Source organism: Epinephelus lanceolatus, chromosome 4 (assembly GCF_041903045.1).
Source record: "Epinephelus lanceolatus isolate andai-2023 chromosome 4, ASM4190304v1, whole genome shotgun sequence".
Taxonomy (NCBI): Eukaryota; Metazoa; Chordata; class Actinopteri; order Perciformes; family Serranidae; genus Epinephelus; species Epinephelus lanceolatus.
The window spans coordinates 4,297,291-4,324,826 of record NC_135737.1 but is presented as its reverse complement, the minus strand read 5'-3'; the positions used below and the strand labels follow the sequence as shown (position 1 = coordinate 4,324,826).

The window sequence follows — 27,536 nt, the reverse complement described above, 5'->3', positions numbered from 1 at the left end:
TTGGCTCTTGGTCTGATAATACAAAATACATAAGTTGTCCCACAGTGTCAGTGGTCCTTTTTCCACTGCAGGCACTGTGATTTGTACTGTTCCAAGCTGTGGATGTGTCCCCCTGCTTTCTGCTGCTTTTCTTTCACTGCTCTCTAATGGTGAAAAGTGACAATAGTAATGCTGATATTAACCTGTGTATGTGCTTATATTTTTGGTATTAATTGCTGCTAGGGATGTCTTGATTGAGTATTTTGCCCCCGATTTAGATCCAAGTCATTTAATATCTTTAATATCCCTCTATGTCCTTAGAAAATATAGCTGCACTGTGCACACTTCCAAGTATTTTAAAGTTATTAATATCAATCCAGTGTAAATGCTTGACAATCCAATAGCTCTCCAATGTATTAAGAAAAAAAATCTTGCATCCAAGCTGATCCTAAATGTTCTTTTATTTGCATTTTTTTAAACAAAATTTGAGTGTAAAATAATAAAAAAAAAAAAACAACAACAAAAAACTCTCTTTGATCTTTTTGGCCTTGTCGCTGTCTCAAAGGAATGTCTCTATCCCTTTAAGAGAGTATTCCCCAGTATTTGTTGCTTCAGTGCAGCATGTGCCAGAGTCTACTGAATTAACTGCATTCCGCTAAGAGTTTATTTTTTGTCTGTACATCTTTTTTGCGGATTACATTCATAAATTGCTTTTACTGTCTTTATGCTTGCGGCGCTTTTGTTGCACTTCCAGTGGCATAGTGAATGTGTTTGTCCTTGGCTCTCCACCAGTGCATGTGTCAACTTTGATAATCAGTGTTAGGAGTTACAATTTCACTACTTTTGGCCATAGATGTAAGTGTAACTAATTACTTTTTTAAAATTAAATAATGCAATTACAATTATTGGAGGGAGGTGCAAGGTAGACTATTGCATTCAGTGTTTCTGTAAGTCATTATTAACGTTACTCAAAATAAGGCTGGACCTGCTGGTCCACCTGCATGCACATATAGTACAAAGGTGACACACCCAACCTTAAGGCAGCACAATAAATAGTGTGAATCAATCAATCAATCAGTCAGCATTAGACTGTCACTACACGCAACGGCCAACAGTTGAGGCAATTTGACCTTACTGCCTTAGATACATGGACATTATTTTTTCCCTTCTTGGGATTAAGGATAAAATATGCCTATAATGGTGAGTTGTAGCCTGTGCAGGACTGAATTACTGTTTAGGTTAAAAGATATTTTGTATGCTTTTGTAAATTATTTTCTCATTTTTATTTCATTAGACCTACCATGATAAGAAATTATGTGTCAAATGTCTGAGAAAGCATTGCCTGCTGAGACAACAATAAACAGACCTATCAAAACATAACATGTTTAAATGTTTCACTTTTTACTTGTCATCACAATGATATGGGTATAATTATAGATAAAATTTGGCAACACTGCCACAGCAACACTTAAATAATATAAGTATGCATTAATAAGAGAATTGAGGCAGATATACAAAAGAACGCAAAATTTACTTTCCCTAGTAACTCATTACTTTTATATGCAGTAGATTTTATTCAATAACTTTAGGAGGAATAACTGGTAACTGAAAGTGATTACTAATTTTCAGTACCTTGCACAACACTGCTCATAGCTTAGGTAGATAACATAAATAAAAAGTCTCATACTGAATTTTGCTGTAGTTTATGGTGCGTGGGGTGCTTTGCCGCAAAGGGGTGCAGCCCCTGCTCTTACAGACCCATGGAGCTTGGTGGAGTGGAGGACAGACAGACAGCAGAGAGTTGGATATTTGATATCTGCACTCATTGCGCTGCTGTACATGAAAGCTTGTAAAAACTGTGTCACAGCTGACCGAAGAAACAAAGGAGCAGATCATGCTAAGCTCAATAAACAATCCCAATCAATTAAAAAATAACGCCATCTGCCCTGATAACGATCTTTGACCTCTTGATATCTAATTTTTCTTTTTAATTCTTTTTCCAGCTCATCATTTGTACGAATTTGCTGCTTTTTCCTCTGTCTTCTGTGATAGTAAACTGAATATCTTTGCTTTCTGGACTGCGGACTCAGTTTGTCAAAACAGGAAATTTGAGAATGTCACCTTTTTATAGAAAAAATTACTACTCCATTAATCAAGAACATACTGAATTGAAGACACTGGAAATTAAAAGTAAGTAGCATGTTCCTGTCAGCAGCAGTGCTGACATGGACAGCAGTAACATGATTTTGAATACTACAGGACTTTAGTTATTACCCTTAGTGGCGGCACAAGGTGTGACAGACTGTCCCTCAGGTAGGCGTAGTGTCTGAAGGTGTGGTCAGAGAACAGTGCCGGCATGGTGGGACATGACTTGGCAGCGTTGAACACCAACACCAGCACTGCAATGTCTGAGACCAACAACCAGAGTCAAGAAAGAAAAACACAGTTCATAGGTCCAGAGGTGAGTGATCTGTTTTATACAAAAGAAGAAATATTAACTTTTAGGGGCTACCTTGTTTTGTTTTTAGACCATAAAACTCAAGTCAAGGTTTTCTTTGATTAATTTGCTACATATTAAGGTTTCCTGGCAGTTTTTGTGAAGTCACGCACATGCATATATATATATATACATATATATATATACATATATATATATATATATATATATATATATATATATATATATATGTATATATATGTATATATATATATATATATATATATACACGTATATATTAGGGATGGGTCACGATTTTCGAATAGTCGTTTTATTTTGAAAAATCGATTTCTTAATGCGACTATTACTATTCGCCGTCTTATTTCCCCCCTTTATTTGACATGCAATTCAGCTCCTAACCGCACGAGGGCAGTATAGGATTGCTACAGCGGTGTGAGATGGGCTACCAGCTAGTTTGATGCTCTTCTACAGACAGGAGAAACATGCAGAGACTACTACAGTCATCAAAAAGTTCCGTGTGGAACAACTTCGACAAAATAAACGAAAATGAGGTGCAGTGCAAACTCTGTGAGGCAAAGCTTGCGTATCACAAATCTACAACAAGTATCCACAGTCATTTGAGAGCGAGGCACGCAGGAGGCGGCGAGGGGCTCAGCGGCGCGACACGTCTGCAGCGCGAGTCCCGTAGCAGCTCGCCCCGTTAATCAATTACAGCGTCTCCACCAGCAACGGGAGCAGCGTGACGGACAACCCCCGTCTGTCGTGCAACAACTCTATTTTACGCGGCTCTTCTATTTTTGTGGCGCTATGCTCCCCTACGCGACCCTCCAGCAGATAAAAACTACATGAAATAGTGTGCTACACGAGCACAATGTGTTTTTAAATGAATAAACCATTATCAGAGGTGATATGTGATGACTTTTTTTTCATGCATTTACCCATGTTTATCCGTGACATTGTGTAAATGTCCGTGGCGGACATTTGAAAGCGAGTAGATGACAAACAGTACAGTAAACTTGTAGATAACTCAAATAGCCTACATGTAATAACTTAGGTGGAAAATGCTTTAACATTTCATACAGCCTACATGCAGCCTCTCAGCTCTGCAAACGGTAAACAACCCCGCTGGCTTCTCCACGTGCCGCCTCCGTACGCAGTCAGTGGAGCCCAAATGAATACGCCGCGACGCTACGCTGACGTGACGCTTTGCAGCCGGTGGAGCCTGGCCGTAATGATGATATATATATATATATATATATATATATATGTATACACACACAGTACAGGCCAAAAGTTTGGACACACCTTCTCATTCAATGCGTTTTCTTTATTTTCATGACTATTTACATTGTAGATTCTCACTGAAGGCATCAAAACTATGAATGAACACATGTGGAGTTATGTACTTAACAAAAAAAGGTGAAATAACTGAAAACATGTTTTATATTCTAGTTTCTTCAAAATAGCCACCCTTTGCTCTGATTACTGCTTTGCACACTCTTGGCATTCTCTCCATGAGCTTCAAGAGGTAGTCACCTAAAATGGTTTTCCAACAGTCTTGAAGGAGTTCCCAGAGGTGTTTAGCACTTGCTGGCCCCTTTGCCTTCACTCTGCGGTCCAGCTCACCCCAAACCATCTCGATTGGGTTCAGGTCCGGTGACTGTGGAGGCCAGGTCATCTGCCGCAGCACTCCATCACTCTCCTTCTTGGTCAAATAGCCCTTACACAGCCTGGAGGTGTGTTTGGGGTCATTGTCCTGTTGAAAAATAAATGATGGTCCAACTAAACGCAAACCGGATGGGATGGCATGTCGCTGCAGGATGCTGTGGTAGCCATGCTGGTTCAGTGTGCCTTCAATTTTGAATAAATCCCCAACAGTGTCACCAGCAAAACACCCCCACACCATCACACCTCCTCCTCCATGCTTCACAGTGGGAACCAGGCATGTGGAATCCATCCGTTCACCTTTTCTGCGTCTCACAAAGACACGGCGGTTGGAACCAAAGATCTCAAATTTGGACTCATCAGACCAAAGCACAGATTTCCACTGGTCTAATGTCCATTCCTTGTGTTTCTTGGCCCAAACAAATCTCTTCTGCTTGTTGCCTCTCCTTAGCAGTGGTTTCCTAGCAGCTATTTGACCATGAAGGCCTGATTGGCGCAGTCTCCTCTTAACAGTTGTTCTAGAGATGGGTCTGCTGCTAGAACTCTGTGTGGCATTCATCTGGTCTCTGATCTGAGCTGCTGTTAACTTGCCATTTCTGAGGCTGGTGACTCGGATGAACTTATCCTCAGAAGCAGAGGTGACTCTTGGTCTTCCTTTCCTGGGTCGGTCCTCATGTGTGCCAGTTTCGTTGTAGCGCTTGATGGTTTTTGTGACTCCACTTGGGGACAAATTTAAAGTTTTTGCAATTTTCCGGACTGACTGACCTTCATTTCTTAAAGTAATGATGGCCACTCGTTTTTCTTTAGTTAGCTGATTGGTTCTTGCCATAATATGAATTTTAACAGTTGTCCAATAGGGCTGTCGGCTGTGTATTAACCTGACTTCTGCACAACACAACTGATGGTCCCAACCCCATTGATAAAGCAAGAAATTCCACTAATTAACCCTGATAGGGCACACCTGTGAAGTGGAAACCATTTCAGGTGACTACCTCTTGAAGCTCATGGAGAGAATGCCAAGAGTGTGCAAAGCAGTAATCAGAGCAAAGGGTGGCTATTTTGAAGAAACTAGAATATAAAACATGTTTTCAGTTATTTCACCTTTTTTTGTTAAGTACATAACTCCACATGTGTTCATTCATAGTTTTGATGCCTTCAGTGAGAATCTACAATGTAAATAGTCATGAAAATAAAGAAAATGCATTGAATGAGAAGGTGTGTCCAAACTTTTGGCCTGTACTGTATATATATATATATATACATATATATATATATATATATATATATATATATATATATATATATATATATATATATATATATATATATATATATATATAGCTAACAGCGACAAGTGGCTCAACCTCACACAACTCATCCCACTCCTCGTGATGCGAGGAAAGGAGTGAGTTGTGTGAGGTTGAGCCGCTTGTCACTTTTAGCTGTTAGCCCTTTCCCAGCTAACAGCGGCACTGGCCTTTGATTGCATTACTTTTCTCCTTCAGCAGCTCTCTCCACCTGGGAAAGGCTAACGTTACCCCGACCCTTGACCCTTGTTTTTGAATTCGCCGGTCACGTTGCCTTTTTGATTCCCTTTTGTGCTTTCTTAGCGACGATGATTCCGTCTCCTGTGATGCTGCATATGCATCATCCTGCATTATGCTCAAAGAGTGGGACGTTGTTTCAAATTTGCCGGGGCAGTACTGAAGCACCTCTTGCTCCTCTCCTTCGGCTTCTCAGTCACGCAGCGCTGGCCTGGCTCTCAACGAAAACGCCAAAGGCGGGGCTCAATGTCCCTTGCTGGCGGATGTATTCTCAAGATGGCGAAATGTTATGGAACCCCTCAGACGACTTACCCGCACAATGTACAAACAAATCCGAAATTCTCCTTTTACGAGAATAAGTCAGATTATTGGTGGAAGTAATAATACACCAATGATGACATATTTATAAATGCAGACATCAATTTCTGCCAATTAACAACTGAAAATGTTACACAATGTTCCTTTAACTAGAGGTTTAAAATAACACTGTGGAAACAGGAAAAGAAAGCGATGAAAGCTGCACAGGCTCATCACAATGGATGATTTGTGAATACACAGGGTAGCTTATATAGTCTTCCTTTTATGGTTCTATTGCTGCAGAATGAGGTTGATGCGACTGGTTTGCATGAACATTAAAGTGTGTTTTGAGATTTTCAGGAGTGTAGGATACAGGCCGGATCATCCATGTCAGGCTCTGGCGTGTCGAAATATGGGTGTGTGCTAAGCAGTTCAGGAACCAGTGGCAACACCAGCGTTGGATGACGGGAACCCATGAACTTCAGACACCTGTGGGGAAAGAAGAAAATAAAAAACAATGGCCGATTTCCATAAGCTTGCTTTATAACTTCAGGTAAGTGTCCAGTTAAATTATAAGAGGAACCATTATATCACCACACTGCAGCTAAGTTGCACATTTAACATGTTGACATCAATGTTAATAGCTGGTTTCTTTGGTTTTAATATGTCTAAAAATGTCCTCCAGGACTGCACTGTCTGTTGTTGTGGCCTAAAATACCTAATATCTGAAAAATTGCAGTGTATGTTGTTATGTTTTTTGCATGCCGTGCAAAACCGGGTCCCCTCGTTTTTGTGCATAACATCAGGAAATTGTCTTGCAGTCTAGCAGTAACAAGGAAGTGAGTTTAGTGGCTGCTATGGTTGGTGACTACAATAATTGGTCAAATTTGCGAAAAAAAGTTGCTGTGGTTGGACAATATTTCAAGTCGTGCAGAATTGCTGCGAGGGAGGCTCAGGTGAAAGTGCAATTGCAATTTCTGCTGCGAGGCCCCTAGGACAGAGGGATGTCGTATGCTGTAAAGCCCTGTGAGGCAAATTGTGATTTGTGATATTGGGCTTTATAAATAAAACTGATTGACTGATTGAATTGGAGGATTGGTTGAATTTGCTTTAATTGTTGCAATCGCAACATCCTTAAGGGGCTGGTTAATGTTAAATGTAACTGTTAAAAAGGGAGTACTCCTTGGACTATTCCATTTAATCTCATGTGAATGATTATGTCTAGCTGGCTAAAATGAAAATTCAGCCATTATCTACTCACCCATATGCTGAGGGAGGCTCAGGTGAAGTTTTAGATATATATAGTTTAGAGACATGAACACGGTGCCCATGTCTCACGGTCTCCTGCAAGCGCACATACATGAGCGCGGTGCACAGAGAGGCAGTTAGAGCTGCAGGCTACAATGAGGCTAAAATAAGAGTTCAAATGACGTTTTTCGAAACACTTTTTTATGTCAGGGCTTCAGGACACTTGGATCACTACGGATGAGCAGTATGGAGATATTTTGTGGTTTCAATTATGTGTTTTTGGACGTTTGAATCTTGGGCACCATGAGCCTCCATTAGGTGGAGTTGTGTTGCTAATCCCTCTCCCATGGGATCTCCGCAAGGGATGTGAGGACTTTAAAACTTCACCTGAGCCTCCCTCGGCATATGGGTGAGTAGATAATGGCTGAATTTTCATTTTTGGGTGCACTATCCCTTTAAGCTAGTGCATTGTTAGGCTATATCAGTACATACCATAACAAAATGTCACTGCAGAGTGTCCAAAGTGTCTTTGCATAGTTGGTGTCTCTGCTCATCTTTTCTGTCCATGCCTTTATAAATAGGGGTGTAGTGCTGCCAGAATGACCCCTTTTTTCTCCAAGTAAGGAAGTAGAATAGTCACAGTTCCCATAATCTGGTTGAAATTTAACTACATTTTTTTAAAGCATTTTTTAACCTGAAGATCCAATCATCACTGACACGTATGTCATGTAAGAGAGAGACAATAAAAACAAACAAATAACAGTTTGCTACTATTTTTAAGTAAGAACGTGAACGAACACCACTGACCACACTTTCATGGCTTTGAAAATGAACATATAGGGTGGTTTTAGGACAGGTTCACACATGGCCATAGGCAGCAGTGTTAAGCCAGGCAGGGGAAAGCCAGATTCTCCAAAAATGAGCAATTGTCACTATTTTGGTCTTAGCCGCTCTACTTCATCATAAACAACTCACAGACTATTTTTGTGACATGACCAGTCACGTCAGTGGTGGGTGGTGATTCTTCAGATGAAGAGCCACTGTCAGCCATCCTCTTTCTTTCAGTCACCTTGTTGTTTTATGCAGTGACACTATCAAAACTGTACAATGAGAAAATGAACAAAACTTGCAGCATCCTGGGCCTGTCCCCTAAGGCACCCCAGGGTGCCAAAGCATGCGCCTAGTCCTAATCCTGAAAATGGAGCACTTTGTAAAACACACAAATACACCAAAAGTCTTACTTCCAGACAGAGTTGCGGTCGGTGGGATACTTGTTGAGGTTCTTCAGCAGCTCCAGCAGAGCCAGCTGGATACACTCTTTAGTGGAGACATTGGTGTAACAAATTAATTCATGGAGAGCTTCTCTGATGTCTCGAGACGAGTCCTGGAGATCGACAGTGACTTCATCAATATGTGCGTATATCAGCCTTGAATTACAAGCATTGTGAAACTAACGAGGAAATACTTGGAGACGCAAACATATTTCAGGGTTTAAAAATAGATCGTTTCACCAGTGTGTGTGTGTTTACCTCCAACACAGCCAGCACAGTGTCCAGCTGGTCCTCTCTGAGTGTTATATGGGTTGAGATTTCTCTCAGCACGTGGATGGACTGCAGCCTCACTTCCTCGATCTCATCGTTGAACATGTCAACCAGGAAGTCTAGACACTTTTCTGCGAAGCTGGGAGACGACCGAGCCAGCTGGCACAACGCCTCCACTGCTGCAATACGGACCTCTGAAGTTAGAAAACACCAGTAGAAAAAGCAGTTATTAAATATGAAGAACAACACAGTAAAAAGAGTAAAACCAACCCTGAGGTGAAGATAAAGGGGAAGGCAAGTAAAGATGTGAAATGGAGAAACAATTGTATTCTCTGATTTCTTAGATGTTACATTTTAATTGTAATTATTTATATTTGGTAACACCGCAAAACCTTGAAAGAAATCAACATATGTGATAAAAGCCTTAAAGGAGCAATAAGCGAAATTCATCATTTCTAGATTGAAGGAATTAAAAAATTGCTATGTGAAGAACTAGAGGTGTAATTTCATCTGGAGTATAGCATGACCTCACACACCCTCTCTCTGTGTTGATTTCTAGCCCCTTGTTTACAAGCCGGTCCGGCTGCGCGTTCATGCACATTCATGTGAATCCTGATAGAAGCACTCCATGGCTGACACTAGCCGACTCGGCTAGTGCTAACACCGGGAGCTAACGATAACGTTCCTCCTCTTCTCCGTGAGTGAGAGCAATGTTTTAGCCTAGTGGGCAGCTGGCCCACGGGCTGCCCGCTAGGCTAAAACATTGCTTCAGGTTAAAGTGGGAAGAAGCAGTGGGTTTATCGGGCAGCTGAGTGAAGCTGGGTGAGGTGGAGGCTGCGGAGGAAATACCGGGATGGGTTAATGTCCGGAGCTTGAGCAGCCCGCGAGCCTGGTGGGCTCTAGCCGACCCGGCTAGTGTTAGCACTAGCTGCTTCACTGGAGAGCAGAGCAGAGGTAGAGGGAGGAGCAGAGGTAGAGGGAGGAGTGGCTCATGACACACTTTGAATTGGTCTACAGGCAGTGCACAACAGCAAACCTAGTGGTGAAACGATTTCGCTTTCTGCCCCTTTAAAAAAAACAATTTATATGTGTTTATGTATGTTTCTGTTATAGAGATATGTAAGCAGATTCACTGGGAATATTCAATGAAAACCTCAATCTGGCAACAAAAATAAATTAGAAGGTCTCAGATAATCCATCTTTTGCTATTTACTTGACTACAAACAGACAAAATCCTTATCATATGTCAAATATGACATTAGTAACATCCTGAGGCTGTGTGGGCTAAACATCAGTGTACCATTTGGGCTCTGTTTACATCTGGTTTGAAATTCTTTCCTGAGAAACAAAGACATGCTGCATCACGTTTCATGTACCAAACATCTCATCCTCCAGGCCGTGAACAAAAGCACCACAGGCTCCTGAGGCGATAAGGTTGACAGTGTTTGTGTCCAGTTTCTCTTTGGGAGCATCGTCGGCCCACTTCCTGCCAGAGGAGAACTCTCCAGAAGTAAAGAGGTCCTTAGCCCGCTCATGGGCCGTACGCTTCCTCTGGACACAGATATTAAAAGTTAGAGCAGGAGTGCCGATTATCAATGTTATAAATTCTTACTTTGCTCACAGCTTTTCAGCCAAAAAAACTTATATCTTGTGAACAAACTTTAATTACTCACCCTGAGATCTGACATCAGCTTCTTATCCAAAGTTTGCTCCAGAAAGTGAGGACTGACCTGCAGCATCGAACCCTGACACCCAAGAAAGGATTCAAGAAGTTTTACTTTAAAATGCTGAATTTGTGTCTCATAGCGTATTATCTGTCTCGTAAAGCATTATCTGTCAAAGGGATGGTTCAGACTTTTTGAAGTGGATTGTATTAAGTACTTATCCAGTCATTTTGTTACATACAGTAGATGTAAGTCAGCACACCCCAAGTTTGGAGAGGCAAGCAGCAGTCTGACACAGCAGCTTAAAAATGTACTGCTATGGAGGAGTCAGCAACAAAATGTATTTTAGCCACCTAAAAAAAGTTCTACCAATAAAAAAGAAAAATGAGTATAATTTTTAGCGTGCGCTTTATTGAGAGTATTTTCACCCCTTTACCTTTCCATCAGACAGCCCGTTTTGACAGGAAAGAACTAACAACTTCAGTTCCCCCTCTATTCTCAGTTTATTAGTTTGTGTTATTGTGTGACTTTGGTGAATCAAAACAAACTACTTTAAACAACAAAGTCACACAATGACACAAATAAACTGTTTGAGGCAGAGGTAGAACACTGTTTTTCTCAATGGAGTCTTTTTTGGAAGGTTTTTTTTTTTTTGGAAAACACTATCTGACATTGAGGTGAAACAGTAAAAGTACTCGCAATATAGTGTACACTTTTTTTTTGGATGGACTTTTTTTAGGTGGCTAAAATATGTATACGTGAAATGTTGACGATCTATTGTGTAGTGTGTCTGTCTTGAAGCAATGCAATGAATTTCACTATGTGGCAGCAATGAGACATTTCACTAGCAGGGGGCAACATTTAACTATTTTTAGGAGACAGAGAAAACCTCCACTGCCTCCGGGCTGCCGTAGAAATCAAAAGGAAACATGAAGCGGTCAAAGCGGAGTTCGGTGTGGGACCATTTCAACTTAAAAAATGATTAAGTCCAGTGTTAATATTGCGATGTCGTGTGCATCCCTGCAACTTCGGTCCTGTCAGAGCGGGTGTTTTCAGCTGCTGGACTGATTCACCAGGCTGCGCTCGCGTCTCACCCCTGAGCATGTTAACATGCTAATATTCCTCAACAAGAATCAGTAGGAGTTACATTACTTTGTTCGGAGTGGACAGTCACCACCGCAGCCTTTATGTGACTAACTTGTTATAGTTTTATGAGGCTCTAGTTAAATAGGCTTATTTGACTGTGAATTACGTTTGAACTCATTTGAACTTTGAAGTTACATTTTGGCAAAAATTGTCAGCCACAAGTAATTTTTTTTTAAATTTATTATCGTTTGATATGACTGTTTTTGGAATTGTGTCTAAAAGAGGCTCAATTGTGTTCAAGAGCACAGTAATGTTGACTCGTTAGTTTGTGTGAGGTTTGGCTCGGTGCCAGATGCTCGGCTGCCGGAGAGCGCAGCATATCTTAATTGTTTAACAGTTTAACATTTAAACTTTAACTGCTTGTCTAAAAGGATTGTTTGCCTTGTCTATGAGGATTGTTGGACTATATGTAGTTCTTGGAATAAATATTTTACTGAGGAAAAACACGCTATCTTTAGTATTTTATGTCATGGACATTTAATCGATAATTGATCATTAATTTTTCCAATTATCGATAAGGGACATTTATTCAAATGCCATCCCTAGCTTCTATGTTGAATTCCAGCCTGCTTCTCCAAGCTGGGGGCGTGCCGACTGACAGACTGACTACTGTATGCAAAACACTGTCTATGGATATGGACCCCATACTACCCCACTTAAAAAAACTAAAATTATCTAGCGAGAAAAAAAAAAGAAAAGAAAGAAAGATTAAATTAATTAGATTAAATATTCCTGCCGCAACAATTTTAAGACCTTTGAGTAATGAATTTAAGACCAATTTAAGACATTTCTAATGAATTTAAGATATTTTTAGGCCTTCATTTTAGATACATGAATTTAAGACTTTAAGACTTTTCAAGGATCCGCAGATACCCTGTATTAAGATGTTTTAATAGTAGTTTGGTTTTGCAACAGTGACAAACAATGGGGAGGCTTAGGGCAAACACTCTTGTTACTTGGCTGTCCATGACAGCAGATGAGGGAGACATGATGCCACTCTACATGGCCCTTGATTTCTGTGCGGTTACCACGCTCAAAGCTGAAGAGGGAGGTGCTGGGGCTCAACCGGACTTTGCCTCCCGGTCTGCCTCCGGGGTTTTTTCGGACCTAATTGTATTGCAGAGTTTTGCACAGCAGCAACCGGATCTTTGCTCTCAAACCACAAAAAAGTGTGATGGCACAGCAGTCTCCTTCAGTACATTATTCTATGCTTTCTTTTGATTTTCACATTGGCTAGTCATCCTGTTTAATTTGTCTTCTGATTAAATCGGAACCGTTGAAACAAGTTGTAGGAAGCCTCTGCAAGTAATTGGTTGCTGGCAGACACTCTGTGCTGCAATAAAACAGTTAATCAGCAGTGCCGTGCACTGTAGAGCCGATGCGCTGCTGGTTCTGCCGGCCTGAATAGAATTTAATGCCTTTATAGACTGAGCTGAGTAGTGATGCGCGGGTCGACCTGTAACCCGCGGGACCCGCAAATGGACTTGACAAAACGGGGGAAAAAACGTTGACAAAAACGGTTCCATAATTCATCTTAAATTCAAAAGATAACGAAAAAACAGCTACAAGTTAGAGGGAATAGTGATAAAGTGGTAAAACTTGGGGCGTCGGTAGCTTAGTGGTAGAGCAGGCGCCCCATGTACAAGGCTGTTGCCGCAGCGGCCCGGGTTCGACTTCAGCCTGTGGCGCTTTGCTGCATGTCACTCCCTCTCTCTCTCCCCCTTTCACACTTGTCTGTCCTATCCATTAAAGGCTAAAAATACCCCCCAAAAGAAAGAAAAAGAAAAAAAAAAGTGGTAAAACTTGGCATTGATCCACAGCCTCAGACGGATGCACTCAAGCGTGCCGTGCGCACAAGCTCAGTTGGTAGGCTATACTATATTTTCACATTTTTAACAATGCAATTTAAAAGTTTTGATTTTTATTGATAACCTACATTTACCAACAACAAAAAGACTACATTTAGCACCAAAAAAAAAGGTAAAAAAAAAAAAAAATTAAAAATAAATGAATTAAAAAAACAAATATCGAATACCAAATTTTCATAACAAATACCTAGCCATAGCAACGAATATTCGAATATCCGAATATTTGGGTACAGCCCTAGTAATTATCACCACCACATCATATGGTGACTCGCAGGAGCACGCTGTCAGTTTACGATTGACATTCATAAACATATACACGTGCCAACAATCAAATCCGAGTTTTCTGCAATGTTCTTGAATCTGGCGTAGGTTTTTGGTACCAAGGCTTTCATGTACAAATCCACTCACAGATTTACTAACATTTCATGAATGAGACTCTATATCTCTGTTAAACGGGTATTATTGAAAAGAAGAAAAACATCAATAAAACAGCTGATTCCACACTTTGCAACTGTTACACAGAAATGAGTGAACCTAACATTCTTTATTTATCATCCAGCACCTGTCTATAAGGCCTTGACTAAATAAACATTTATAGAGATGAAGATAGCTGTGTGAATACTGCGTGTGTTGGTCTGTTCCCTCACCAGTGTTTTGGCGGCCTGTACCCGGACCATCCAGGAACCATCACTGACCATGTGACTGATCTTCCCAAATGCATCATCAACAAGCCGGATCTCCTCATTGGATGATGGGATAGGCACAATGCTGATTGGACAGACAGAACAATGTACATATCAGGCAAGGCCACTACAAACCAGCACAGCCAATGAGTCAGTCAATAAAAAGTTTAAATGTTACTTAGGACATATGTGCATACAGGTTTGGCCCTGGATTAGAGTGAGGGGGCTGCTCAGTGGCGACCACAGTGAGTTTGCATGGTGGCGGGTGTGTTTTGCTTGTGTTTATCGTCAGTATTGTGGTCCTGATTTATGTTTTTAAACGGCTGGATCTTGGCAGCCAACCCTGCTAAACCATGGCCTTGTCTGCATGGGTGATCGGACTTGTTTTGTTGGCTCTGAGTATACTTTTTACCTGTGGACTCAATCACGGAAACGCTGCGGGCGTTATCCAGCGCATCCAGTATACAATGTAACCCCAAACAGTTGGATTTTAGCACAAACTTTATGTTGAGCCACCGGACTCACCCCCACCAGGCCAAACTTAAGCGCAAACGCGGAAGGAAAGGGGGATTGAGACAGAGACTGAGCGAATGAAAACAAGACTGCCCCTGCCCACCTGCTTGCTAATAAATGCTCAGTCTTTAAGGAGGAAGGCAGACGAGCTGGCTGCAAATGTCAGATACCTGCATGAATATCGGGTTGCCTGCATGCTGGTGATCACGGAGACGTGGCTGGACAGAAATATCCTGTCTAGCGAGGTGGAGCCGGATGGCTTCACTGCATTCCAAATGGATCGCGACCCAAACATCACAGGCAAGTCCCGAGGAGGCAGAGTCAGCCTTCTCATTCGAGACGACTGGTGCCGGAGCGGTCACTGTGCGGGAGAATCACTGTACACCTGACATCGAGTTACTTTGCATGTCACTCCGTCCCTTCTCTCTTCCACGAGAATTTCCACAGCTGTTTTTTACTGTGGTCTACACAGTATTACTATCTTACTATTTTAACTTTGCTACACCTAGTCTACACACACTTAGAGTTACCCAAAACACATGTTAAAATTTTATTCTTTGATTTTTCGTCTGCCTTCAATACAATTAATTCTTCTTCTTCTTGCTTGGAGGCTGCAAAACGATTTGGAGGCCTGATACTTTGGCTCCTTAACTTTCTCAGTCAGCTCCTTAACTTTCTCAGTCAGAGAGTCCAACAGGTGAAGGTGGGTTCCCTACTGTCTGATAAAATCTCCACCAATATCGGCTCTCCCCAGGGGTGTGTTTTGTCCCCCCTGCTCTATATGCTCTATATATTATACATTAACAGTTGCTCTAGCTCTCTAATGACATTGCATTGGTCAGCCTCCTCCAGGGTGATGAGCAGGAACATGGCCCAGTTCTGGATGAATTTCTAAATTGGTGTGAAAAGACCAACCTGTTGATTAACACACCAAAAACAAAGGAAATGTCTATTGATTTTAGAAGAGTCAAAGTAGTGCCCTGCTTGACGACGACTATCAGTGGGCAGGCCATTCAGTCTGTCACTGAACATAAGAATTTGGGTGTGGTTTTTGATAACAGATTTAAGTGGGACCAATGCACAGAATATATTCAGAAGAAAGGGCAACAAAGACTTTATTTCCTGAGAAAGTTGGTTTCTTTTGATGCTGAGAGTAAAATGCTTAGGATGTTTTATAGTGCTTTTGTTGAGAGCGTGCTAACCTTTTGTTTAATCTGCTGGTTCAGCTGTGCAACAATTGCACAGAGGAGTGCACTCAGGAAAATAGTTAATACTGCCAGCAAGCTGCTTGGTATCAACTTAAATAGCCTAGAACACATCTACAAAGAAAGATTACTTAGTAAAGCAGGCAGCATTTTAACTGATCCCAGACACCCATTCTTCTCAGCCTTTGAACTACTGCCATCAAGAGGCAGGTTTCGTTACCCAGCCATCTCAAAAAACAGGACAAAACAATCTTTCATCCCACAAGCAATCGGCTTAATCAATAAACATTCAAAAGGGAAAGTTACATTTTAAATCCTCTATGCTCTTGTTCAGCAGGTCTGAACTGAGAAAGCTTCTTAGCCTCTGAGATAAATGTCTTTATTTTTGTATGATCTTCTGTATTTATTATTGTATTCTTATGGCCACTGTGCATACTGGCCACTGTGCACATGGGCGCCTTGGGGTGATGGGTTTGCTGCTGTGGGTCTGCTCTGTCTGTTGAGTCTTTTGTCCCATGTCTTGTTGGTCCTATCAGGATAAGTGTGCAATGGACATTATGTGTTTGAGTGGAAATGCCATGCCTTGGAGCTATGTGTGCTCACCGACACAAAATTTCCCCAAGGGGACAATAAATGTATATCTATCTGAACCATATGTAAAATTTGTTTATCTCAAAGCCAAAGATCTTTAGTTGCACAGCTGAGACCTGGCATTTTTCCTCTAGCAATTGAGATCGGGTGATTCAACAATATTCAGGAGGAAAACAGAATTATGTGAGTTGCGTGAGTTTGGTTAAGTGTAAAGTAAGTCTCATTTTATTTTATATCATACAAACTATGATGACTTAAAAGAGATAATGTTCCATGAAATGGCTCGCCTAAACCCTTTAAGGTGCTCAGATGACCAAAAGCTAGAACTGATGTTTAAGTTTGCCAATTCTGTTGTTAAAGCCTGAAAAAAAAGGCAAGAAAGTTTGTTAAATTAGAATTTATTTTGATTTCTTTTTTCAGTTTTACATGAAAAATGCCTCTGTGAGTGATGCATGAAGTTGATCTTCCAAAATGATCATCTGATTATGTATAATGCTTCTGCTGCTTTGTTTCATTTTCTTTCCTTTCAATGTTGTCATATTTATCTTTGCTCTACCCTGACCCTGGCTTGTTCCAAATTTATGGTGTCTTGCAAGCCCATGCGGGCTGGGCATAACTGCTTACATAACACAATAATAAAAATTAATTAATTCATTTGTAAAGTAACACCTTTTTTGGTGACCTTCAGCATTCAAATAACAGGCTAACCAAATCAAAGTATAAGCAATCAACAACCTTTTATAAATACAATTGTGATTTGTGATATTGGGCTTTATAATTAAAATTGATTGATTTATTGATTGATTGATTGACAACAAACTGTAGTATCATGGGAAAACAGGATGTAATGTTATACAATGAATCTCACACAATTATTTTCTCTTTCAATACACATTTCTGGGTTTTTGCTCTTAAAGTCAGTGTCCCGCTGAAGAACACTTCAACAAAGAAGATTCTTACAGGTATAAGTGGTCTTTAAAAGATAAGCAAATTACTATTTGCTATGTAAAGATATAGTGGAGCAATGGCATCCAGAGCAGAATCTGAGGTCACGCTCTCTCCGTGGTCAGTTGTGGTAAGCTGGTCTGGCCGTACATGCACGTTTGTGCATGTTTACCCTCTTTAAACAGTTATCTGCAAATGTATGCAGAATCTGTAGACAACGGTACAAGAACTTCTTATCAGAGGTGCTATTGTTTCTGTTTGTAATCTGAGTAGTTTTGACCAATCATGTTTGAGCTGGCGCTGGTTGACTGCCGGTAAACAATCCATGCGGAGAACAAAAGAAACAGAACACACTGGCCGAACTGCAATCTCGAAAACCCACTGGCTATTGTCTTAGGACTGTAAAAAAGCCCTTAGTGTGCCCTTGGCTGAGGGATGCACCTGTCAATGCGCGAATGGACACACACAATTGCCGACATGAGCTTCAAGCAGTGAGAGCTCCACAGTTAAGTTCAGCACAAACAATGTGCAATGACTTTTTCCTTCTCACTTTTGATGTGTGTAAGTGAATGATTAAGGTAATAATCTGCTCATGTTTCTCTGACTGTAGAGCAAGTTTAATTTTAGTTAACATGCCTCACTTTACGGTAATGCAACTGTGAATGGAGAGCTGTTTATTAGACATGTTTAAAGGAGTGAGTGTGAATGTCACAGTTTAAAGATTGTGAATGTATATTTTGTAAGAATTGAGTTTAAAGATTTTTTTCCCTTTGTTTATTTTCAGAACCATACACAGTCATGGTTGAAAACTTCATAAATTTTGAAATTAAAGCATCCCTCAAACCTGATTCTCTGGCCTGAATCATTCACTCCATGGTTCTTCTACCCAAACCAGTGTATCCCTGAGGTCCCAATCCTCACAGGACCATTTAGCTTTTTTCCCCTTCTTTGTTTTTTTTTTAAACTTTTTTTTTGCTTTCATATACAGTATCATTTTAATGAAAAATTAGCCAAATTGTTTTCTGGACCTGTCTCAAGTTGCTACTCCACGCGAACTGAAAAGGACGTCTTGGCCCAGATATCCACTGGCTACACCAGATCTCCTCCTATTACGGTAACCCCAGAGGCTTCATCATCATCAGGCATTAGCAGATTGGGTTCTGAGATTGGTGCATGTTTGTATCCCACTGGCTAGCTAATCGCTGCTGCTTTAAACTGTGCTCATAAGATGTGTGGCGTAGCGCCCACTCTCCAAATACCCCCAGATTAACACTGTTAGCTCTGTCAGTACTGTTGCTGTTGTTTAGCACTGTCTATGGATTAAGCTACTAGCTTCCAGCTCAGCCACCTTGATGCTGAGAACCATAGGTGGACAATGATTATACTTTGAATTTCAAAAAGAGCCTCTTCATAAAACTGGGCTGTCTATGCAGTAGAAAAATGCAAATACTTTTGAAATTTGTGCTACCAGAGAAAACAAAGAAAAAGGGCTGTGGCATTATTGGACCAATAAACACTGGTGGATGATGTAATATGAGCTTGTCCGTTTTGACAAAGGAAGCAATATGGATTCCAGCTGGTAACAAACAATCTGTAAATACAGTTCAACAGTAAGCTAAAATATGTTTCTGAGAGAGACAGACAGGGGCAGCTCTCTCTCTTGATCTGCTTCTATACTCTTTGTGTCCATGGTGGCAGACATACGAAAACGTGTAAGTACAATCTGAAGTTTGAGCAACAACCCTAGAGCCAGTGAAAATTTCAGGTGGAAGATAAGCAGGGAGATCTGGGCACTGGTTAGATGGATGGACGTTTTAACACAGTGCATTTACAAATACTACCAACATTGTTATTGCTTGTCATGTTGTTGATCCAGATGGTGGCGCAAACTCTACAGCTGTACTGAAAGTAAGTCACTCTGAATATCAATGTCTTCTCACCTTTCTGGGTACAGCTGGCTGAGCACCCAAACCATCTGCACCGCTGCAGAGCGGACCTGCTCATAATCATCCGACAGCAACCTGCAGGCCTGAAAACAAACAAAACACGTGTTTACTGTTTACAACTCCTAATGTCTGTCCACTGTGAGTAAGGTCCGGTTACTCCATTTACCTGGTCATAAATGATCTCATGAATCTTCATTCCTCTCTCATGCAGCTGCAGCTGGAGAACAGGGACACAGAATGAGATGTAATATGAAGAGAGTAGTCAGTGAAAGAAAGAGTGGACTGAGTTTTCTAACTGCTGATAGTAATTGCATTGTGTGTGGTATTTAACTACATTAGAGTGGTGCTGGTTTTTGGGGAGCGCAGGTGTTGGCTGTTGCATACCATGGCCTTGAGGGCTGCAGTACGGACTCTGGGATCCTGGTCTCCAAAATAGTCACTGATGATACTCTGGACGTCCCTCACTCCTCCTGGAGCACAAGACACATGTAAAAAGACACATCGCAACATCACACGCCAACTCAAAGCAAAACAGTGACCCACACATGCAAGTTTTCAAGATGTGACTTCAAAGATGTGACTGTGAGGACTTTTTTTAAAAAAAGTAGTGACCACAGGCCTGTACTACAAAGCCTGTTCAACATACCTAGGATTTATTTTGATTATCTGGCTTCACCAGTGTTGGGAGGTAGCAGCTGTCTCAGAGGGTTACTTTTAAAACATATTCCCCTACAGATTACTGAATGCATACCCTGAAATGTAATTTGGGGTGGCTGTGGCTTAGAGGTAGAGCGGCTTGTCCACTAATTAGAAGATCAGTGGTTCCATCTCCAGTTCTACAGTCCACATGTCAAATTATCCATGGGCAAAATACTGAACCCAAAATATCTCCCGATGGCTGTTCCATCGGTGTGTGAGAGCATGTGAATTGTTAATGAGTAGCAGGTGGCACAATGAATGGTAGCCTCAGCCACCAGCATGTGAATGGGTGAATGTGACATGTGTGAAAGCGCTTTGAGTGGTCAGAAGACTAGAAAGGACTATACAAGTGCAGTCCATTTACCATTTAATTTGTAACATATCAAACTAAGTAACATATTCTAAATATTTTGAATTTACTTCAAAGTCATCTTGCTGAGCTCATTTGTCTGGGTCTTATATTCCCATGCCAAAAACACACAACAGTGTCCTGGCTGTGGCAGGTGCACTGGACACACTTTTTTCAATCTGTTAATGGGAAATGTGTGTCTCATGTGAAACAGCTAACAGAACGTGAGTGGCATTCTCTGTCCACACTTAATACGTTAAATATGCACTTCCGTTACATTATGTAAACAAACCATGTAGGCTACCTATCAGCTCTGTGCTTGACTGGAGATGTAACTACTTAAAAGATGTGGGAGTACTTACTGTCTTGATATGTACTTTTAAAAGAGAAAAATACATTTTATATTGTGATATTTAGTGGAAATGACAGACAATATAGCCAACAGCAAGTAGCTTGTTATTAGCAGTTCCTCATCCATTGCGGTGCTTTCAAAGCGAGCGACAGGAATAAACAGAAACAGAGCTTGTGATTTATCACAGGTTGGGATGTTGACAGGTTGTGATCAGACACTCAGAAGTTAACGTGCCCCGCAGCAAATTAGCTGTTCAGCATAAGTTATCATAGTGATTTATCTCAGTACAAAGACAACCAGCTGCGTAGTACTGCAAACCCAGGGTTAACCCTAAAGGTACCTCGCAAACCTGCAATACTGCTGCAACACTGTTTACAAACAATAGCCAACAATTCCTGCACATTATACCTTTCAAGTGAGCAGAGTTAGTCACAGTTCAGCCATCTAAATATATGAAGTGATGACACAAACCTAATAATGTCCCCAGTCCCTCGTTGTCTTTGGTCAGAGGAGCATCCACCATGCCAAGACATCCGAGGAGCTTCAGGCATTTGTTTCTCACCCCGAAATATGTATCAGAGAGGTGCTGAGAGGAAGAAAGAAAAATTAAAGAGTATGTTATAGTGTGTTGTGAGTATTTTACAGCAACTACTGTGTAACTGTTTGTTTGTTTGTTTGTGTGTGTGTGTGTGTGTGTGTGTGTGTGTGTGTGTGTGTGTGTGTGTGTGTGTGTGTGTGTGTGTGTGGGGGGGGGGGGGTCACCTTCCAGGCCACCTCTATGAGCCTCTGTCTGACTGCAGGACTCTCAGGTAGCTGTGTACCAACGACCAGCAGAGTGTCCAGCAGCTGGGCAAGAACCTGATGAGACTCTACTGACACAGAGGGAAACAGAACAGAGCAAACAGACACTTTTATGACATTCATATTGCACTGTTCCTCCAGGAAGGTCACTGAAAGCTTAAAATGGTTTGAATAACTATATTTTGAAATACATTTTATTATTATCTTCAATTAAAAATGGGACAGCATTTGGGCTCTTCTAAGCCAGATACTCTTAATAAATTCTTCCTAAATCCTTCCTAGCAAGTCTCATCACATTGTTCTGTGAAAACACAAAACACTGCCCAGTACATAGGAACAATAATGGTCCTCAGAAACTATGGTGCACTTTATAAATTACTAATATGCCGTAACAAGCATTGTCTTGACGTAGGGCTGCGCGGTATATGCGGTAGACGGTAGAAATGATATAAATTTGGCCCATGGTAGAGATTTGCGCTCTACCATCCTATCGTCGATGACGTCATCGCACCTGCCTCAGTGTGAAAATGGCTGCGAGCACAGAGACAGCGGAGCAAGAGGAGCTGGTTCACGTCCGTGATTTAGCGTAGCACGTGCAACATGTGTTGCTGGAGAACTTGTGAGTGAGTGAGTTAATGTCTTATGAACAGCCCCGGACTTCTCAGACTCTTAGCGACTTACCGCTCAGAGGGAACTCATTCAGTGTCTCCTCTGGCAGCAGCACAGCGTCTCTCCCTCTCCTCTCTCGCCGTGCGCACACGGGAGTTGGTTTTCGGCAAGAGAGTTTGTCATAAACCTTTGGTAATGTAAACCTATGTGACGCTAGGGACTCCACAAAAAAACTCCATATGTGAATGTGTGATAGTTGTGGTATCATAGCAGCCTGTCACAGGTTACAGCCTGATGATTAGAGGAGAAATGGCAGAGCATAAAGGTCCAGGTGGAAAAAACACAACTCAGTCATTTAGGATTTTGCTAAAAGAAGGAAATTACCTTTTGATATAGATCCCAGGGGACATTTTGCACCATAGAGTACTGGGTTTTAATTTTGAGTTTTGAGATTTGCATTCTGCACAATAAATGCTCTAAAAAATACATTGTATCTTTGCTTTTGTTGGTTTTTTTTTTATCAATTTAGCTTTGCTAAGGGACTACAAAACCCATTCAGAAACACTTCTATTATAACTTTTACACTTAAATTTATACCGCGATATATACCGTTACCGTGAAGGGATTCGATTTATACCGTGATATAAATTTTAGGTCATACCGCCCAGCCCTATCTTGATGGTATTTAGTGAAGAACAAAAACATTGCAGTGTATCCTAAGGAAATCTTTCCCAGTTTTTCACAAATTGAGCATAGCATATGTTCAGGCAGGCCACAGTGTCAAGCTCAGCTACAGCTACATCAGCTGATCTCAAGCAGCCCAATCGCCTGACTGCTAAAGGGGAGTCAGCTGATAACTAAGAACCAATTGGCAAATCTCATTCAGGTGCCTTATGTAAACTGATTTAGCCTGCCTACCATTGCTGCTTCCTCTGTAAGCTGCTTTGCAACCTGCCTCCACCCCAGCTCCTCCAATTTTTTATGATGTGTCTAACTTCATTTCTGATTGTCATTGGTGCTGGCTGTGTTCTGAACCCTGGGGGTCTCTGCTGCTGCTCTACTCGCCTTAGGCTACTATGTATGCACATGGAAGGGCGGGGAGGTTTGCTCTGTCACACTGAAAACACACCGGCTCAGTGCTCAAGTGCCGCCCCTAGCACACACTGGATGGGTCGCGCTGCACACAAAGTTATTAATACTTTTTCAGAAGGATCTGTACTTCCTCCACCTTTGCATTAGCTGCAACCATGTGTAGAGCCCAGGCCTGGAATTTTGTCATTTTAGGGGCAAGGCCACTTGGCCTTTCGTGTTGTCAATTTTTTGAGGGCACAAAGGCCAAAAGCCAGGGCAGCAAGGCCATAAAATAAAACAATGATTTTAAGTCCACGTCCATAATGAATTTAATTTACAACTAAGGATGTATAACTATCTGTGAAATGAAAAAATAAAACAAGCTCAAGTAATAATAATGAGTATAATAAGTAATGTGATTTATTTAATAGCACTAATAAATCCAATGTGTTTTAAATATAGAACAACCAGGTTCATGTATTTATAAGCAAACAATCTTAAATATTAGGCCTAAATATTTTTTGAGTGTACACGGTACACTGATTCATTGAACAAGACTGGCTTACAATTATTTTTGATGTGTTGTTAGAGAGCTAACAAACAAACAAACTACAGCAGGGCTACTCAATTACTATTTCAACTGGGCCACATTTCAAAACCAGATCATGTCGATGGGCCACATTCTTAGCAGCAAGCAACCGATCCACATTTTTTTTGCATACATATATATATTTATATATGCAGGCATGGCCCTCCTCAACATGATGCAGAAACAGACTAAAAGAGAGCTATCAATGCACAGAAGCATAATAAGTGACATTAACAGTGTCTACCAACACACACTATCTCTCTTCCAGCATCGCCCTCTGCCCTCTCCCCTCCACACACACACACACACACACACACACACACACACACACACCACACCACACCACACCACACCACACCACACCACACCTCACGACATTTTCCTTACAGGTCAGTTACACAGTTTTATACAGTCCATGGCAGCAACAGTCATGTTTACAACAACAGAGTCACTATTTAAAACCCAATAATATCTCACTGGAATATAAATATTCCTCCTGACATCACAATACTGAGTGAAAAAAGTCACGTTATCTAAACATGAAGACAGACACCAGTATCAGTCATTCGTCCTGCTCTCTGTCCCTCCTCTACTGAGGACACTCACTGTCCACAGGTCAGCTGCCTCAGGTACATGTTCAGATAAAGTGTTAGCCTACATACAGACAGCATTCATTTAGTTTGTCTTTAACACTTTGCTGTTAGCACCGCGAGTGCGATGTGCTTGTGTCATCCGCGATCATAAATCATAATAGCGGTGAGTAAGAGACTGTGGACAGAGCAGATTGAAATATGGCTTATCAAACCACCCACTGGTGATGTACTCATCGTCTCATTTGATGTTGCCCAATAAGAATCCAGACTGTTATCGTATTATTTTTTTCTCAATAGCCGCAGGTATCAAAGCCGTGTTGACAGGAAAGAGGTTGAGGAGAAAACTGTAAAATCACCTGGGGCAGTGCGGGCAGGGCATCAAGGCCACTGTGGCCTTAGGGCAGATATTTTTTTCAAGGGCACAGAGCCAAATTGGGAGGGCACGAGAGCCATGGCCCTCGTGGCCCTCGTGAAATTCCTGCCTGGTAGAGTCCCTAATTAAACTTGACTTCTCAAATGAAGAGCCAATCTCCAGAGCTGTGACTCCCCATGCAGTATCTTTTTGGCCATTGTCTTTACAATGACATTGTAGGTAGATTGTGGGTCGTTTAGCTTGGGATATTTCTTGACCTCAACAACGAATCTCTCTGCATCCACTCTTCGTCACACATTAGCTGTCCAGCTGCCACAGGAGCAGGCAGAGAGTGAGTGGAGAAAAAATGCATTTAATTCCGGGGGGTAGCAAGGCTGTAAATAGGACAGTAGGGTTAAGTGCCACAGGTTTGTGCATCCAAGAGTGCCGAAGCACGTCTAGCCACACCAATGTAGGGTTGTAAACTGAAAAAAATTGGGGCGTATTTTTGACGCGTAGTGTTCACTGCCAATGTGTTTTGGCCTTCAGCCTCAGGTTTTCCTCGTATGCATGTGAAGGGCGGAGAGGTGTGCTCTTTCTGCCTTTGGCTTTCCACGTAGGTACGTGAAAGGGTAGAAAAGTTTGCTCTCCCTGCCTTCGGCTTTCCACGTAGGCTCATGGAAGGGCAGAGAGGTCCCAGAACAGAGTCATACCACCAAATATCAAACTGCAAATCGAAATAGTAGAAAATAAACAAAGTAATAAAATAAAAATAAAAAATATGTCTTTCTTTGACTAACATGGTCCTGACTGCAATAACATAATGTGCATTTATGGCTTGTCAAGCAAAAAAGTAACCAAAATACAGAGTGACAGATAATCTAATATGCATGTGTGTAAATATGTGAGAAAAATCCCTGGGTGAGACTGTGTGTAAATGTGCCTTACTCTCATTGTTGAGTGTGTTAATGGCGTCATCCACAATGCAGTCTGGGCTGAAGCCCTGCGTTTTGGACAGCAGACCCAGCAGAGAGGCGATTTTCAGCCGCACAGAGTTATCTGTCTCCTGGGAAAGGACATCATCAGAAGCAGCATCAGATGTGTGTGTCTGTGCTACTTAATTGAACTTAATGAACATTTTTACTTAGAGACATTTTAAACTGTGCTTACAGCTACAGGTTATGTATAAACACAGCAGATCTATTTTGTTACAACTTTACAGAGAATATCTTCATATTTATAAAGCTCTCAACAAAGTAATGGATTATTCACACATGTTCTTGTAGTTTTTTACCTTGTAGTAGTGATCCAACAGGATCCTGACCACACCCTCCACACTCTCCGCCTCTACAGGCTTGCGTGCAAACTGCAGCAAGTACTGCAGGGCATCAGTGGAGTTGGTAGCCTTACAGAGGTCAACGTGAAGAGCCGCAGACTTACTGGGTTTGGACAGACGCAGCTTCTTGGCTGGAGCTTCTTCATGAGGAATCTGTCAGCATAAAAAGAAAATGATTTCTACATGAAGCAGGCAGCATCCTCATTTCTCCTTCATAGTGTGTGATCTCTCCTTCTCTGTTCAGACAAAACCCTCAACCTGCCCTATTTCTTCAGCATTGCTCTGTTACATGGGAACATGTTATAAATTTGGGGATGTTTATCTATCAACAGTTCTTTGACTTAAGAGCTTTATAAACCAATAAAATGATCTTAAAATTAATTCAGTGTTAAACTATGATGATTTTGGATTAATATTTCAATGCTGCACTACTACTACTACTACTACTATGCTGTAGCACTCATTACTGCATTAATGTGTATGTTGCATTTATACTGAAAAGTAACTAAAGCTGTTGGACAGATGTAGTGGAGTAAAAGTACCATATTTCCCTCCAAAACATAGTGGAGTAGAAGTAAAAAGTTGCATGAAACGGAAATGCTCAAATAAAATACAAGTACCTTACATTGATAACTTACAGTACCTGAGCAAATGTACTGTGTTATATTCCACCACTGCACTGAGTGTACATCAGATGGGTCTGCCAGATCAACGTTTAGCGTTATTCTTTTCCAAGCCATTACTAATTTCCCATCCTTAACTTCTTTGCTGGTTGACATAAGTAAGGTTTGAATGCAGGACTTTTACTTATAGGGAAGTATTTTCACATTGCGGTATTAGTGCTTTGACTTAAGTTATGGCGCTGAATACTTCTTTCACCAAAGTCACAAGACAACACCCTGCCATTCACCTTTACAGGCTTACAAGTGTGAAACCACTAACTAGCATGACGTAACATTACAAGCCACATAAACCGATTTAATTTAACTATTAAGTTACTACGTTATCTTCAACTTTAGCTCACTAGCGTTAGAGTACAGACTAATTTAGTCACATGAACTACAGCCAGCTGCCAAACTTAGACAAATAACCAGCTATCAAACATTAATGTGAGGTAACGTTATATATGTCATATTAATTTTGTACAGATATCATGGAGATGAGCAGCATTGCGTTGTGACTGTATGCGCCTGGCAGTTACTGGGCTAACGTTAGTTAGCAATTTAGCATTAACGTTAGCTAAAAGGCTAGCTGGCTCTCAGGCACAGTCTTGAACATTCATCCCGGATAATGAGTCTACAGCGAGCAGCAACAAGAGGGTTTCATGTGCTCACCTGTACAACTTTGGAAAATTCCTCATAAACTCGTTTTTTCAGATGGGCTGCCATAGTCACATATAGATAACGTTAGTTAGCCAAGCTTTCCTATTCAGTCGGTCTCTCATCCATCACGTATTCTTATTCTTCGTGGAGTTTAACGGCGGTTGGCCACC

At 41.2% G+C, this 27,536-nt stretch overlaps 1 protein-coding gene across 2 annotated transcripts in view; it reads right to left on the bottom strand.

The window, feature by feature from the left end:
- Positions 1–27,536, bottom strand: part of ints4 (integrator complex subunit 4) — a 41,242-nt gene extending 13,706 nt beyond the window's left edge. The window contains exons 1-15 of one of the 2 annotated variants that reach the window (XM_033631001.2): positions 27,379–27,536; positions 26,003–26,197; positions 25,657–25,774; positions 21,456–21,565; positions 21,165–21,279; positions 19,678–19,763; positions 19,460–19,510; positions 19,288–19,376; positions 14,058–14,178; positions 10,406–10,477; positions 10,109–10,283; positions 8,721–8,926; positions 8,433–8,575; positions 6,317–6,432; positions 2,254–2,387 (exon numbers count right to left, since the gene is read on the bottom strand). In XM_033631001.2, coding sequence (XP_033486892.1) covers positions 2,254–2,387; positions 6,317–6,432; positions 8,433–8,575; positions 8,721–8,926; positions 10,109–10,283; positions 10,406–10,477; positions 14,058–14,178; positions 19,288–19,376; positions 19,460–19,510; positions 19,678–19,763; positions 21,165–21,279; positions 21,456–21,565; positions 25,657–25,774; positions 26,003–26,197; positions 27,379–27,432 — 1,785 coding nt within the window. In that variant the 5' untranslated portion in view covers positions 27,433–27,536. The remainder of the gene's footprint in view (positions 1–2,253; positions 2,388–6,316; positions 6,433–8,432; positions 8,576–8,720; positions 8,927–10,108; positions 10,284–10,405; positions 10,478–14,057; positions 14,179–19,287; positions 19,377–19,459; positions 19,511–19,677; positions 19,764–21,164; positions 21,280–21,455; positions 21,566–25,656; positions 25,775–26,002; positions 26,198–27,378) is intronic. The other variant, XM_033631002.2, reaches the window with a different exon arrangement.